The sequence below is a fragment of the Trematomus bernacchii genome, unplaced genomic scaffold, assembly GCF_902827165.1.
Source record: "Trematomus bernacchii unplaced genomic scaffold, fTreBer1.1, whole genome shotgun sequence".
In the NCBI taxonomy this organism is placed as follows: Eukaryota; Metazoa; Chordata; class Actinopteri; order Perciformes; family Nototheniidae; genus Trematomus; species Trematomus bernacchii.
In genome coordinates this window covers 13,477,619-13,493,487 of record NW_022987593.1, presented here as the reverse complement: position 1 = coordinate 13,493,487, position 15,869 = coordinate 13,477,619, and the positions used below count along the sequence as shown (strand labels likewise).

The 15,869-nt window shown below is 39.4% G+C and overlaps 1 protein-coding gene across 1 annotated transcript in view; it reads right to left on the bottom strand.

The window, feature by feature from the left end:
• Positions 1 to 15,869, bottom strand: part of LOC117481720 (nidogen-1-like) — a 48,044-nt gene that overhangs the window by 20,277 nt on the left and 11,898 nt on the right. Inside the window, exons 2-11 of the mRNA XM_034129571.1 lie at positions 11,654 to 11,956; positions 9,249 to 9,478; positions 8,054 to 8,703; positions 7,692 to 7,832; positions 7,021 to 7,272; positions 6,071 to 6,271; positions 4,676 to 4,909; positions 2,047 to 2,184; positions 1,089 to 1,217; positions 44 to 187 (exon numbers count right to left, since the gene is read on the bottom strand). Of these exons, the coding sequence (XP_033985462.1) occupies positions 44 to 187; positions 1,089 to 1,217; positions 2,047 to 2,184; positions 4,676 to 4,909; positions 6,071 to 6,271; positions 7,021 to 7,272; positions 7,692 to 7,832; positions 8,054 to 8,703; positions 9,249 to 9,478; positions 11,654 to 11,956 (2,422 nt within the window). The remainder of the gene's footprint in view (positions 1 to 43; positions 188 to 1,088; positions 1,218 to 2,046; positions 2,185 to 4,675; positions 4,910 to 6,070; positions 6,272 to 7,020; positions 7,273 to 7,691; positions 7,833 to 8,053; positions 8,704 to 9,248; positions 9,479 to 11,653; positions 11,957 to 15,869) is intronic.

The window sequence follows — 15,869 nt, the reverse complement described above, 5'->3', positions numbered from 1 at the left end:
CATAATAAGCCGTCAGTGTGTGCTCTGCTGCTGATGAACTCACCTCGACAAACCCGGCCGTCGCCCACAAATCCCGGCAGGCAGGAGCAGAGGAAGGCGGAGCCGCCGGTGTAGCTGCAGGATGCTCGATCAGGAGCGTCACAGTCATGAGTTCCTCTCTGACAGTGATCCACAGGACGGTTCTCCTCTGAGGGCGAGAAGGAGACATGTTGGAAAAGTTATAAATTATAGGAACAACATGTGTTGATTGTAAAAGAAGGATAACTGTTAAACACTGTAGAGAAATTAATTATTTAGCCATTTGAAACTATTGTTCAATGTTTCCCTCATGCATTTAATACATTTTAAAACTTAATACACTGTATTGCTAAAAACCATATGGACGCATACTTGAGTCTATTTTAAGTCTGTGTTTTTGTGGTTTGGGACTATTGGTTCCAATAAAGCTAAATCTAAATGTTGCTGATATTTTAGGCTTTCAACTTCATGTCATCAACAAATACACAAATAAGCAAATGTTTCAAAATGTCAAACAGTAGGAAAGACATTAAAAAAACTAATACAAAAAGACTCTCACCAAGGAAATGTATTTAAAAAACATTACGTGGTGATGTGTTTTTGTAACACCACATATTTTTTTTGGGTATTATTTTGTGCTTTTCTCTTTCTTCTTTCACTGCTGCAGGTGCTCATTTTCATCAACTTGCATCTTTAAAGCTATTGCGAAATGTTTTTATTCTAATGCACTTCTGGGCCATCGTACATAATTCAACAACTCTGATCCCTGCAGATTTATTCAGATTATCTGATCGTAGATCTGGTCTGTATTCTCATGTTAAATCACATTCTCTGTTGAACAAAGACATGCGTTTGTTATGTTTTCAGTGGAGAGAGTCCAATACAGAGTCGTACAACAACGTTATTGTTCATGTCTGTTGGCGGCGTATAAAACATCTGTATAGGAAACAAGGGACTCTTCGAAGCAGTGACACACTCAGGAATAACACACTCCACCCACCCTCACAGCTGTCAATACACAAATACAGACACACACACAAACAGACACACACACACACACAGTAACGTACCAATGCAGGTCCGTCCGTCGCTGGCGAACACGAAGCCGGTGAAACACTCACAGCGGAAAGTCCCGGGCTGGTTGCTGCAGACGGAGTTAGCTCCACAGATCTGAGGATTCTCGCTGCACTCGTCAGTATCTGCCAATAACACACAAAAATGGAGGTGAGGGATATGTAGTAAAGTATTCATTTATACGACATTAAATTACAGTAACAGGTTATCATGACTAGCGGCACTGAGCACATCAAAAACTGCAACAAATATGAGTCATGTCACGTGGGTCAAAACAAAGATTAAAATTTGATTCGAAAATAATGAAAAAATGCAGAGATCAATCGCAATTAAAAGTGCATTTTTGAGAGTTTTGGTTTCATTCATCTTCCACCATCACAAAAATATCTGACTTTATGACCAAGACAACCTCAGAGCTACCTAGTCTAAAGGCTAACACAAGGACGAGATAAAGAGTGTAAACAAAAGGGAGAATATATAATATAGTCTTTCAATGAGCAAGATGATCAACATTTTCTTATTACATCGATGTGGACTTCCGGGTTAATAAAAAAATCGCAAAACGTAGCTTATTATAAGTCACTTAAATTATATAAATAGTATATAGTAATATAAAAAAACTTCCACTAATCACTAATAAACTGCAGCAGTTACAGTCGTTGCCTGTAGGGGGCAGAAGAGCTGAACATATTGCATCTTTGTGTTGCCTGCAGGTGGCGCATGTTGGACTGTAGCTGCAGGTGTTTCATAAAAACGATTTTTACAAACGTTTCCATTTTACTGCATTGCATTTTAAGTTGATTTTTTACTTTTTTTCAACCTGCGCAACTTGCTATTCCTTTCATTGTTGTTATTGTAAAGCAGAGTTTGTTCAGAACGTTATTCTTCAACAACTCCCATCACTGAAATTATGAAAGTTGTTGTCAATATGTGATTATACAGAGGTTGTGTTACCTTGGCAGTAGCGTCCCTCTCCAGTGAAACCAAAAGAACATTCACAGGTGAACTGCAGGCCTTCACCTGGTCGGCACATAGCGTTGATGTCACAGCCGTGTCTGCCCGTGAAACATGGGTTCTGCTCTGGAAGAGTACCTGCAAAATAAAAACCACCCAGCAGGTTAAAATCAATACTCACAAACATCTAATGTGGCATGTCTACAGTGTGACCCATGATGTGTTCAGACTCACAGCCAAACGTAACAAAAACTGATCATGGACGTGATGTGACTGGATGGCTGAATCCAACACTAAGAAAACACTGACAGTTTTTTATGATAATTGGTTAAAAAAAAAGGATTCAAATTGATGCAGCAGAATGAGAGAGATATTCTTTATTTATTCGATACGTTCTTCCATGTCAAAACATGGCGCCTACATTACCCAAAATGCAACTCTTCAGCAGACAAATGTTGATGTGTTTAATTTATAGGGTCTGATTTACCCATGACACTGTAGCAGAGATAAGAAGCGGACTGAAGATGTCTAACTCCACTCCTCCAGATTTGTAAGATTCTTCAAACAACGCTGACTCAAGTGACATCACAAGAGGACATTTATCAGACCTCACACAGCTCCCTCTGGAGACACTAAAGGCTTCATACTAGCTTAAAACCTATACTCCCCAACTCCTGGAAACACACTGAGGTGGAAAATCACCGGAGTTCCTAAAGGCACCATGAGTAAGTTTAGTTGTTAGCCGATTGGTGAAATCAAACCTCAGACTCACTCTAGTTTTGAAACAAGCTTGGTCCATTTGGCGTTTTAAATCTGCTACATTTGCATTTTCTTCTTCACACTGTGTTTGCTATTTTAGTAGCACTATAGTTTCCTTTTGGGTGCTTGCTTAGAATCTGGCACCTAGATACTACGTTTTTTTATAGGTTGACACCAAGAAACGTCCCAAATGCAGCAAAATAAGAAGAAACTGGCACCACCGTATACTTCTAGTGGGTCATGAGTGATGATTGGTGCAAGGGATTATTTTTGTTCCAGTCTATACATGTTTATTTTAGGAAAATCCTCCTATTTTTTCCTTTAAAGAAAGCCTCGCTGCAGTGTGATTACAGACTGAAGAGAAAACACAAGAACTTCCTGAGAGTCTCAGCCAAAGAAACGCCACAGAAACGCCGTCAAAGACTTATGGGACAGTAAAAACAGCAGGAGCAAGTTTTAGCTTTAAAACAACAATGAGAAACCAGTAGAGAAGCGATAAAGAGGTGATTGTGGCTCATGTGAACTCTAAGAGGTGGAGGTTAAACTGTTTTAGGACATAAATGTTTGTTGTAATCATGTTTAATACCAATGATATATCTCATAAATAAATTGTCAAAAAAACAGAAAAAAATGTAATCTAGTTTTTTTACAACTGAAACATATGCATTCCTCATCGTCATATCTCATTACTGGAACATAATAGTCAATAGATTATCTGAGGAACACTGTGTTCCTGTATTCCCATCATGCAGCTGTGTGTTGCAGCTCCAGACCTTCACCTCCCTATAGGAAACACGACGCAGATGTTCCTCTTTTTGCCAACAAACCCCGGCTGAGTTGTGTTTGCTTGTGTAACTCTGAACCCCCGAGCATCCCACCAACAGCCCCTTTTATGCACTTTTACCTCTAAACCCCCCCCCCTTTTTTATTTAAAAGCAGAAGAAGGACCCTGGTGATACCCTTCCCCCTGCTCCTCCCCCTGCTGTGTCCTGGAGGTTGGTATCTCGTTGACCTTCACCCCCTGCCAACGCTCTGCAGCCTCCTCTGATTGCAGCTGAGGAAATACAGCCGGGCTCAGATTACCGTTTGTCTTCCTGTGATGTCCCACTGCACACATGGCCGGGGTACTAAACTGTCGGAGGTGTGTTTCAGTGCATTCCTCGGGGTAATAACACACGTCTTTGTAGTACGATGGTCCCTGACAGACAACCAGGAGACATGGATGCTCTTCTAGAAGAACCTGCACCCTCCTATGTGGATACACGCTTCTGATATTTAAAAAAATGCTTCACACACACTCGTGTAGTCGTAACCAGCGCTGGATGTTGTAGATCATTTGCATCAGGAATCATCTCCCTTGGTTTTAACCAATCGTCAATAAGCAATGTTTCCCCAAAAGCAAAAAACCTTACTTTTTTGTCAAATGTGCATCCAAATGTTGCGGCGATACGACACAGATGATGTGACCTTGAGAAGCTTTAAAAATGCTGCTTCTCCTTTTTTTGTGTGATTATGTTGGTTACAAATAATCAAATTTGGAGCAGCTTCTTTTTTTAAATAACTACAAATTTGTGTTTTGCAACAAATAATGATGATATGACTACTTGTCTTCTGCTATGCTAAGTTGTTGCTAGCTGCTGAAGGTTGTAAAAGAAAGGTTGTACTTCGACACAGTTGTGCTTTGGGCCAAATGTCTATTAAACATTACCTGGCATCCTACATTTTTAGGAAATATGTTTGATTGATATGAGAAAAGTTAGATGAAAATAATTATTTTTTAGAGTATATTCAGTAGTATAGTGGAGTCTTTGTGGTTTTGGTTCACTTTACACATTTTAAACATTTCCACAGCAGATAAACTAGGACTCACTGTGGACGGAGCCGATCTTGTTGCTCATGGCGTAGCGGATCAGATTGTTCTCGGGATCGAACATCACAAAGATCTGGTCCACGCTGAGCTGCTGCGTGGACATCGCCGCCCTGCTGGCCTCGTCGTGCGCGCAGCTCTGGAAGGTGATGGTCTGACGCCACTGGTAGCTTCTGGTCTGAGTGTTGCCTTCAGACGAGGTGATGGTGTAGTCGCGGTTGGAGGAGGAAGTGATCACTAGGAGAAGAGACAGAAGAAGAAAACATGTCAATATTATGCAGACAGTACCAGTCATAGACAGTCTAGATGTCTATATAATGAGCTTCTTCAATCATTTAGAGATCTCCTATCATGCTATTTTTAGGCATACATTATCAGATATATACAAATATATAAACAACATATCTATGATGTGTCATATCGTTTTTAGAGATTTGGGTACGGAGGAAAAGAGAGAGGGTTTTATTTTCGGACACTTTGTGAGTTCCCTGACACACCACTGGGGACACATATTTATGTATAAAAGACATCATTTTGCATGATAGGACACCTATAACAGTTTTAATGCAAAATCAATGACCAAACTTCAACATTTTGAAGCTGCTTCAGTGCCCCCCCGATCAGACTTGCTCCCACTTTGCCTGTTTTTAAATCTCGTTTAAAGACCTACTTGTTCCCCCGTGCTTTTGCAGACCACGTATAAGACCTATCAGTCTGTGTTTAAATTGGAGTTTTCTATGTTGTTGTGTTTTATATGTTTTTACATTGTGTATGAGAGTTTCAGTCTGTGGCTATAAGTATGGTTTTATTGTCTCGTCCTTTTACATTAGTTTTTTTTGTCCTATCGGTTTTGTCTTAAAGGGGACCTATCATGCAAAATGCACTTTTGTACGTCTTTTATACATGAATATGTGTCCCCGGTGTTCCAGGGAACTCACCAAGTGTCAGAAAACACAACCCTCTCTATTTTCCTCCATACCCAAATCTCTAAAAAAGGGGCTGCAACGGATCTGATAAAAACTGATCCAGATTTGAACACTGTCCTGACGTCAGGACGGTGGCGCTACGGCTATTGGGCCAACTCCACCAATCAGGAGGAGACAGCCACGGCCATTGCCGTTCGAAAGCGCTGTAGTACATCTGCCAGGCCAGTAGACGGTGCTGTTTTGACTGAATCTGCCCTTGCTAAAACAGATCTAAAAAAATGTCAAATTGAGCAAAATGAGGCATGGCTAAAATGCATGATCTGTTTGGTATTTTGAAAACAAAAAAGTATAAATATGCCTTATATAGGTATGGTCCTACACTATATTATTCAAATATAGCATGATAGGTCCACTTTAAGTTGGATTGGATTGGATTGGATTTTATTGTTTTCTGGTTGTTAATGATCCTTACGGTTTCTGTCGTACTGGTAGATCTCCTTGTAGGGGCTGATCTGGACGGAGGACCCCAGCGGGATGTCGGGCAGACGCCCCTCCAGCTCGGTGCTCACCACCAGGTGGTCGTGCTCGTCGATCCCTTTGAACTGCTGCCTGATGTTCAGACGCTCGTTCCCGGGGTGGAAGATCACCTCGGCCTGCCGGGAAAACACACCTCCTGCATGGACATGTAAGAAAACATGAGTTTCTTCTGATCAAACTTTTTTTATAGCGTTTTCGAAAATGCATAAGTAATGTTTGTCATTTAGAAGTGGAAAGCAAAATATATGAATGCAAATGAGACAATGGTCTGTAAAGATTGTATGTACAAAGAGAAAGAAGAATTACAGAAAAGACAAACAAACATCTAACAACAACTAAAGTAGTCCCCTACATTCGCTGCCAGTGAGCCTCATACACACGATTATTTACCAGGAACATTGTTAAATGAATATATATGCATAAACATGAGTTTCTTAACAGAGTTCTTCAAGATTAGACAACATACAATTCTGGAAACAAAGGTCTTTGTCCAAACTTTAAGCAAAGGACATTGTGATTCATGGTCACCCAACTTTTAAACAAACACATTCAATCAATCATCAATATAACTAATTCAAATCATTTTGAATAAAGCCAGCAATGTGGACGGTTAACAACCAAGCATCTTGCTCCAGACACTTTTTATGCTGCTATGGACAATCTTGCACTAATGTACATTCCCAAAGATATTGAAGTGACTGTTCTTTTGTATATATTGAGTGTTGTGCTTTTATCTTAATGTGTGCATATGTATAAATGTGTCTGTCTGTATATATTTCTATTTTTGTATTCGGTATTTCGATCTCTCTGTCTGTACACAAACTGAAAGATTGACAGTAAAGTTGACTTTTAAATTGCATTTTACATAACAATACATCCTCTTACCGATGAGACTGAATCCGTTCTGGTACCCGGGCTGCTCCAAAGCGAAGGCCCAGCCGATGACTCCTCCGAGAGAGGACAGCGGCTGCAAGGAGGGACCGATACCGGCTGGGATGTTGCTGATGGCCACGTAGGCCCGTCCGTCATTTGTTACCACGTACGAATGCAAGTCGTTGTTACTGAGCTCAATGGGTGTAGCCGAGTTCCCAATGAACACTCGACCGTTCACTTTTCCATTCATTCTCTGTGGTTTTCCTGGGAAAAAAACAAAGACTTGATAAGATTCAAGTAGAGGATCAGAGACTTTCCCTAGGTTCGGTTTCGGTATCCTATTTTAATCAGTGTTTCTTACAAAACAAAAACATTGAACTTGGTGATTTCAGTCCATATTCCCTAAGATACTTTTAGGGTTATAAGGGTTACTTTGATGGATACTATTGTTGCCAAAAATGAAAGATAACTCTATCTTTGTGGACAAATATCAACCCGAAGTAGATTTAGCAGATACTGGTTCTAACCCTAACCCTAAGAAAAAACCCCAAGATAACAAAACATGATGTTGAAACAAAACTATCAACATCAGGTCAACCAGAGATTTGATGTGTGTTGAGTACAACCCGCTACATCTTTACAGTCATGTCATAAACATCCAAGAAAATGAAAATGCTTCTCACCTTCTGCTACACAGTCCTTCCCATTTCCATAGTAACGAGGTTTACACTGGCAGCAGTACCCTTGGCTGTAATCCCGACACTCAGCGAAGGCCGAGCATTTCTGCTGGTTGTGGGCGCAGGTCTCCGAATTGTACGTAAATACTGTGAAAAACAACCAGAGGACAAACCAATCGTGTTCAATGAATATAACTGAAGAACTTTGACAGAACACAAAAACAGGAGGAATACACTTTTATTTTAGCTTTTGTGATTTACCGTTGACATTGAGATCTTCTTCTCTAACTCAATAACTTTAGGATTACCCAAGTAAAAAACGTTAGAAATACTCAAGTTATACTTTTGTTTTTGCTTTTCTGATTTACCATTCACATTGAGATCTTCGTCTTCGTCAACCACAACGATCTGGGGTTGCTGGGGTCGATGATAGGGGGGTACTGGTTGGACTGGTTCTGGGTACCTCGGCTCAACTGGAGCGTATCTAGGATCAACCGGTTCTTGGACGTTGTATCTTGGTTGCAAAGGCTCAGAGACGGGGTATCTTGGTTCAGATGGTTCTGGGTGTCTTGGTTCAGATGGTTCTGGGTATCTTGGTTCAGATGGTTCTGGGTGTCTTGGTTCAGATGGTTCTGGGTATCTTGGTTCAGATGGTTCTTGGTATCTTGGTGCAGATGGTTCTGGGTATCTTGGTTCAGATGGTTCTGGGTATCTTGGTTCAGATGGTTCTGGGTATCTTGGTTCAGCCCTCTCAAAGTCGGTGTATTCTGGTGTGACAGTCTCAAAGTCTGGCTCATAATCTGGCTTGTCAGTCTTACTTTCTGGGTAAATGGGTTGGTATTCATTGGCAGTTGGGATCTCCTCTACCTGGGATTCTTCAGTTTGCCTTGGCAACACGGTTGATTGAGGTTCGGTGGCCTCTTCGTCCTCGGGGGTCACTCCGGGTGTAATGGCGACAAAGAATGGCGAGGAGCCGATCTCGTACACCCAAACTCCTTTCTGTCCTGAGTTGGTTTTTCTGGTTGGATAAAGGAAAGAAGAAAAATCAATGAGAAGACACTTCCCAAGTTGATGAAATCATTGTCGTAGCATATAAATGAATGTTGTGTATCTTTTAGGCCTCGTTTACACTTATATGGAGATGTTTGCTCTTTCATTTCCAGTGACCAGAGCTTTGAACAATCTGCACATTTGATGGTATTTTCAAAATTCCCCCCTGCACCCGTTAAACACCTGAACTTTTTGCAACTTATATATATATATATATATATATCAATATTCAAATTACTTGTATATAGACTATTCTGCACAATTTATATTCTATTATATTCCATTTTATTTCATTTACTTGCACTATTATCTGTTTTATTGTGTTGCACTGTTGGAGGAGCCTGTGACCTAAGATTGATAGTCATTGTCATAACTACACTGTAGCTATGTACACATGACAATAAAAGCCTTGAACCTTGAACCTTTAGAGACCTGTTTTTTTGTAGAGGAAAAATATACATTTAAAAAATATCTTGGCCTTATATAGAAGCTCAAATAACATCAGATTCATACTCAGTGAGTTCGCTGATGGAGCTCTCTTCATCGGTGGTGGTGCGGAAGTACGTTCCCAATGATGCTTTCCAGAACCAGCCGGTCACCATTCCTTCATTGAATCCCGCCTCCAGGATCTTACTCTCGCCCCCTACTGGCGTGGAGAGGAACTGCAGGCCGTCTCGGGGGTACAGGAGGATGGCGCAGGAAGACAACTCCATTGTGGCTACAACCAGCTGGAAAGTGATTCTCTGAAAGAACAAATGAGGTGTTGTTGAGCAGGAACTCTTAGTTTAGATGTGCTAACAGCAGAGGGGAAATGTATCTGGATTCCTCACTGACTGTGCGTGTTAGAGAGGATAATTGACCAGCTGGAAAACTCTGTGTGAAGGAAATTTAGCAGGTAAAGGCTAAAGGTCAGAGAGTGAGTAAAAGCAATCATGGAGAGGACATGATAGCATGAACACCTGTAATAAAAAGTGATAGACAGGAAGATAATGAATTAGGACATCATGGTGTTCCCTCTGCAAAGTCCATTATTTTGTACTTTTAACAATGTCCCTCCAAGAAAGAAAAACACATATGGTAGTGTACTTTATTCTAAGATTGACTTACTTTTGGAGTATTTCTCTTTGCATATTGACATACTCAGGTCTGAGGTTGATGTTATGAGCCTCAAACATGAAGTGCAAAAGGCCTCTGGCATTTCATACTTTATAATAATGGTCCTTTTTTGAGCTGCTGTATTAAAAGATACAATCGTTTAGGACAAAAATGGAAATCCCGCACAATAATCTTCAATCTTTGCCTACTTTAGTGTTTCCTGGGTTTGTTTGTTTTGTATTTTCTTTACATCAAACGCTGACTCTGCTTATCTTGATGTACACTAGAGGTAATTACCCCTAGATCCCATGAGAGTAAACTGTAGCATGAAGTTATATCGGACATTTCTGGAATAAAAATCCTCACCATTTGGGAACTTTCATCCAAATAACTTATAATGAGGAGAGTTGCGTGTATAATCGTGTTATTCCTACGTCTTATAGGATGACTCGGCTGTACAATTTGATGCAATCTTCAACCGCCCTCTTATAGAAAATCCTATATTTATGATACTTGTACTACAAAGATATTATGATTTCTATAGATTATGATGCATTGCTGTATATTAAACTACCCAACAGTATATAAAGAAGTTAAAATCATTACAACCTTAAACGTCTACAGCAGTAAAATGCAACATACACACTAAAACTGCAGTCATAGTAATTTGGAAAGATCATATAATAGTAAAACACTGATAAGCTACATTTTACTATTCATACTTTAAGTATTTTTTTATAAATGACTTACAATATTCCTAGCATTAGTATAGCAGCATGTTTTTTTAGAGTTCCTTTAAGTTTTTTGATGCATGAGTTAAAGTATTTTCATTGTGAGAGAAGTGGTTTTACTATCAACACTTAACTGCACAATGACTATTTACATTTTTTATATTTCAAGTACATTTAGCTGATAATACTTGAAGTGGACCTATCATGCTATATTATAATAATATAGTATAGGACCATACCTATATAAGGCATATTTATACTTTTTTTTTTTCAAAATACCAAACGGATCATGCATTTTAGCCATGCCTCATTTTGCTCAATTTGACAATTTCTAGCTCTGTTTTTGCAACGGCAGATTCTGTGAGAACAGCACCATCTACAGGCCTGGCATATGTACTACAGCGTCTCCAGCGCTTTCGAACGGCAATGGCCGTGGCTGTCTCCTCCTGATTGGTGGAGTTGGCCCAATAGCCGGAGCGCCACCGTCCTGACGTCAGGACAGTGTTCAAATCTGGATCAGTTTTTATCAGATCCGTTGCAGCCCCTTTTTTAGAGATTTGGGTATGGAGGAAAATAGAGAGGGTTGTGTTTTCTGACACTTGGTGAGTTCCCTGGAACACCGGGGACACATATTCATAAAAGACGTACAAAAGTGCATTTTGCATGATAGGTCCCCTTTAAGCTAAAAAAGGTTTTGACTGCAGGAGTGTTTTTTTTTTTCATGTTGTGGTTATAGTACTTTTATTGCAGTAAATTATCTGAATACTTCCTCTAACTCTGCATATCTATGACACTCGTTTTCCAAGACTTAACTACAGGATTAAAATGCTGTGTGCTTGATGAAATCAGAAAAATGTACGCTAGAGGGGGGAGGACCAGAACAGTGTTTTTAAGCTTCTTCTTGCCCCTGTTGAACATGACAGAGACTATTTGAGAATTATTATTTTTTTGTACCTTGAATGTTTTTTGTTTTTGCTTTGCATCTCTTTGTTATAATTATTATTATTATTATAATTTTTTTTTTTTAAATGTTTCCGACATGTTCAATAAATTGACTAATAATAAATATAAAACCCCCCCACTGCCCCTCACCTTGGTGTCTAGTCGGTCTCCTCGTCCAGATGTCCCCCGGGCGGCCATGTTCTCCCACGTGACGATGAAGACGTTGATGGGATCCACTCCCTCGTCTCTGGGGAAAGCTCTCCTGATGTGCTCTGCAGATTTATTCAGGACCTCCGGGCTGCTGTCCTTCCTGAAGAGGACCCTCCCCTGTCCGTCGCTGTCCTCCAGGTCCCCCAGCAGGGGCGCAATCATTTTGAAATCTGAGGGCATCTTCCCGAGGTACTCCTCCTCGGCCTCGGGCTCCACCGTGGACACAAATCCATTCGTGTTAATCTGGAACAGAAGACAGAACAATTGAATACCCGTGGATCCTTTATAACAGAGGTGTCCAAACCTTTTTCACGAGGGCCACATACAGAAAAATATATACGAAAGGCTGGGCCGCTCACTAGAGGTATACTGCCTCATAATAAGTTAAGTTATAAGTTGGAAAAGTCAATCCAATGTAGGTAAATTATTTTTGATACTGGAAAATGCTTTAAGAAAAAAACAGCTCACAGCTCTCCAGAGGGTTTCATTTATTGTGTTGGCAGCTCATTCCTTAAATCAGAAGCTTCAGATTGATTATGATAAGAGGAAATATGAAGGGTATATTTCAAGGTTGTTATATAAATTTGTTATTGGGCTTTTTTCTTATCAACATAAGATTTGCAAGAAGATGTTTTCAACTTTAATTGACTGAATTTAATTGAAAATTGGGCTCATTAGCACATGAATACTGTGTAATATATTTGAACATATATATTTAAGAAGTACAATATAAGACAAGCAGAAGTTTATTATACTTAAAGTGGACCTAGCATGCTATATTTGAAACATATATTGTCGGGCCATACCTATATAAAACATGTCTGTGAAGTTTTTTTTTCAAAATACCAAACAGATCATGCATTTTAGCCATGCCTCATTTTGCTCTCCTCCAGCCCTGTCTTTGCATGAGCTGCAGCTGACCACGCCCCCCTGCAAAGGAGGGGGGCGAGGCACGAGCGTCAAGTTACCATGCTGTTACCATGCCACAGCAACCTCTCATTCCCCTGATAGGTGGAGAGTTGGCCATATAGGCGGAGCTCCTCGTTCCTGACGTCAGAGAATTTTCAAATCTGGATCAGTTTTTATCAGATCCGTTGCAGCCCCGTTTTTAGAGATTTGGGTATGGAGGAAAAGAGAGAGGGTTGTGTTTTCTGACACTTAGTGAGTTCCCTGACACACCGGGGACACATATTCATGTATAAAAGACGTGCAAAAGTGCATTTGATAGGTCCCCTTTAAGTCATTATACTTTTTTAATTGGCTGAGTGAGGGCCGATTCAAAATGGTCCACGGGGCGCATTTGGCCCCCGGGCCGTAGTTTGGACACCCCTGCTTTATAGGTTTGTAAGGAAGTCCATTTAGGGCCACTTAAAGAAAAAATAACAATTGTGTTGTCCATTAATATCACATCATACTGATAATGTGTCTTCTAGCTACACTTCTTTTGTTACTGGATAAAACCCCACTACATTCATTAACATCTGTTTTTTGTCTCCAGGGAACAAGACTACAATTGGCATTCATTAAGTTCAAGTATAGTCACTGTTTTTATAGCCGTAATGGGAACATGACACCCTGGTAGACATGCACGTTCTCATGTTTGTTGACGTGGTGCTGTGTGTCACAGGTTGAAATGAATATATACTAAATAAAATGGAAGTCAGCGAGGTCAGTGACGCATCAGAAAAAAACAGAAAGGCATACTCGATTACTGGCGATAAGGAAAAGAGTCTAAATCGCATAATTTAAAAAAACATGAATATTCACGTAAAGAAATATGGAGAAAGGGAATCAGACATTTTCTTAACTTTTATTATAAGGTAGGACCTGATAATAATGAACAATCTTGTACTTGTTATTTATAATTCTCTCACTAAGAAAAGCTCATACATTTGGAAGTAGGATTTAAAAATAAGACTCCTATTTTTAAAAGGACTTCAATTAGCTTCAGCTGATAAAGTCTTCCTTATGGTCTATTTGAGTAAAAACTGTTTCTCATAACTCAGATTATGTTGGGTATTACGAAAAAAAACACTAAGATGGTGGATGATTTATTTGACTTGGGAATGAGATCTGGCCAAAGATGCTCTCGAACTAAAGAGAACACATTACAACTGGTATCAATTGCATTAAAAGGTATATACGTTATGTATTATGTTTTTATAAAGCCAGATATTCACAGAGCTAGCAAACATATTTAGCATTATGAGTTCTGGTTAGCTAGGGCGTTGGCAAACGTTAGTTGAATTAAACCTACAGACAGAGTTTAAACGCACACGCTCTGTGTTGCCAGATCGCTAGACAAATCAGGCAAACTGGCCACAATAAATAATGTTTTTGTACTATTTGTCCCTCTGGAAAATGCCATTTTAGTGTCAGAAACGTTAGAAGGTATGTCAACTGTGCTCGCTTTCAAGGACTCCTAGAGCGCCGTCTGCGATCTGACCGTGACCGTGAAAGAAAGAAGAAACAAAGAAGTGAATTTAGAAAACATTTATCCATTTGTTTAATAAGTCTGCTTGTGTACGCAGGGACAGAGTTTGTGCTGTTTCTCAGAGTACAGTTAACCTTCAGATCCTGGACTCTCCTACAGCTCGGCTCGCTTTGTCAGCCCACAGGAATTCCTCACAATAACTTCCCATTCACTCGGAATAAAAGGGATCTTTTTAACCTCATTAACTTAAATCCGCCTTACATTGAATGCCACCGTCACTGTTTGAGCGCAGAACACCGTGAACTGTGACCACGAAGCGTATCCATCCGAGGAAGGAGGATAAACAGACGGACTTTATGTAACGACGGCTCGGAGGATTGCTTTATCCTAAATGTCACTTTAATTTCAACCACAGCTTTTAAGTTCAAATTCAAAGGTGTGCAATTATTTTAAATATGATCAGTGTTGATTATAAAGGGAACCATGGATGTCACATTTTAGCATTACAAAGCATGAATCGTTCAAAGGTGTAGTTATTTAAATGTTATAAGAGTAATAAACATATCATATCATAACTTTGCATGTGTTTTCATAAAAATGTTGTGAGAATTTGTATATGAAAGCGTATAAAACTGTATAAAATATGTACACTTCTGCAGCTATTTTCAAAATAATGTACTGATGTATTTATTGAAAAGTCATTTGGTTGGTCAGTGAAATTACACATTGAAAAAATCCCTTTTAAACGTCAAAGATAAAGATTTTCACTTTGATGATACAAACAGAAAAAAGCAGCAAATCCTCACATTTAAGAAGTTGCCATGTAAAGATGTTTGCATGTAAAAGCAGTAAACAGAGGTAGGCCTAATTATAAGCAAGACCAGTTCTCATGGTTTGTAGCGGTAATAAGGACGTGTGTTATCTCGTCAGGTTTAATTAAACCCCTCTGGCCTGATTGAGATCTCATTAATGTGAATGGCTGAATGAGAAGCAGAAAGACTCCGCTGACACCCAACAAGCTCAGGAACAACACAAACAAAACAACACACAACAAACCAACAAACAGAGACACAGAGGCACGATGCTGGAGGCTGCAGACGCCGACACATCCTTCATTTTGTGTTTTGAAGTTAAGGCTGGATTACCATTAACTGGGGGCTCCTTACCACAACGATATATAATATGAAACATTTCTGCCTGAAAATGTCTAAAAACAACTGGACCTATTTAAAATGTGCCGTCGAGTTGTGCCCTTACATTCTTTTAAATGTATAGAAAAATGTTTAATGTTAATCGGTAATGGTCGGTTTTGTTCGTATGTGCATGCGCCATAAATTCACTTTTAATTCAGTTTTTAATTCACATTTGAGTGTTTTGCTGTCAAAGCTGGGTAATCCAAAAACACAACGATATAAGATGTAACATTTCTTCCTTAAAATCTCTATAATAAACTAGACGTATTTTACACATGTTGTTGAGTTGACATGATACCACTCGATCAAACACATTTTAAACATGGAGAAATCTGTATTAACTAAAGTTTCATTTGGTCTCTTGTAATGGCGATACATATGGTGTCATAAATTGTCATTGTCATATTTTTACGATACACTTTGAAGATCTTAGTCGTTTAAACTGTCTATTTAACTAAGATTTTAAATGCATTCCTTGTTGTGTAACAATCCAATCCAATCCATTTTATTTCTATAGCACATTTAAAAA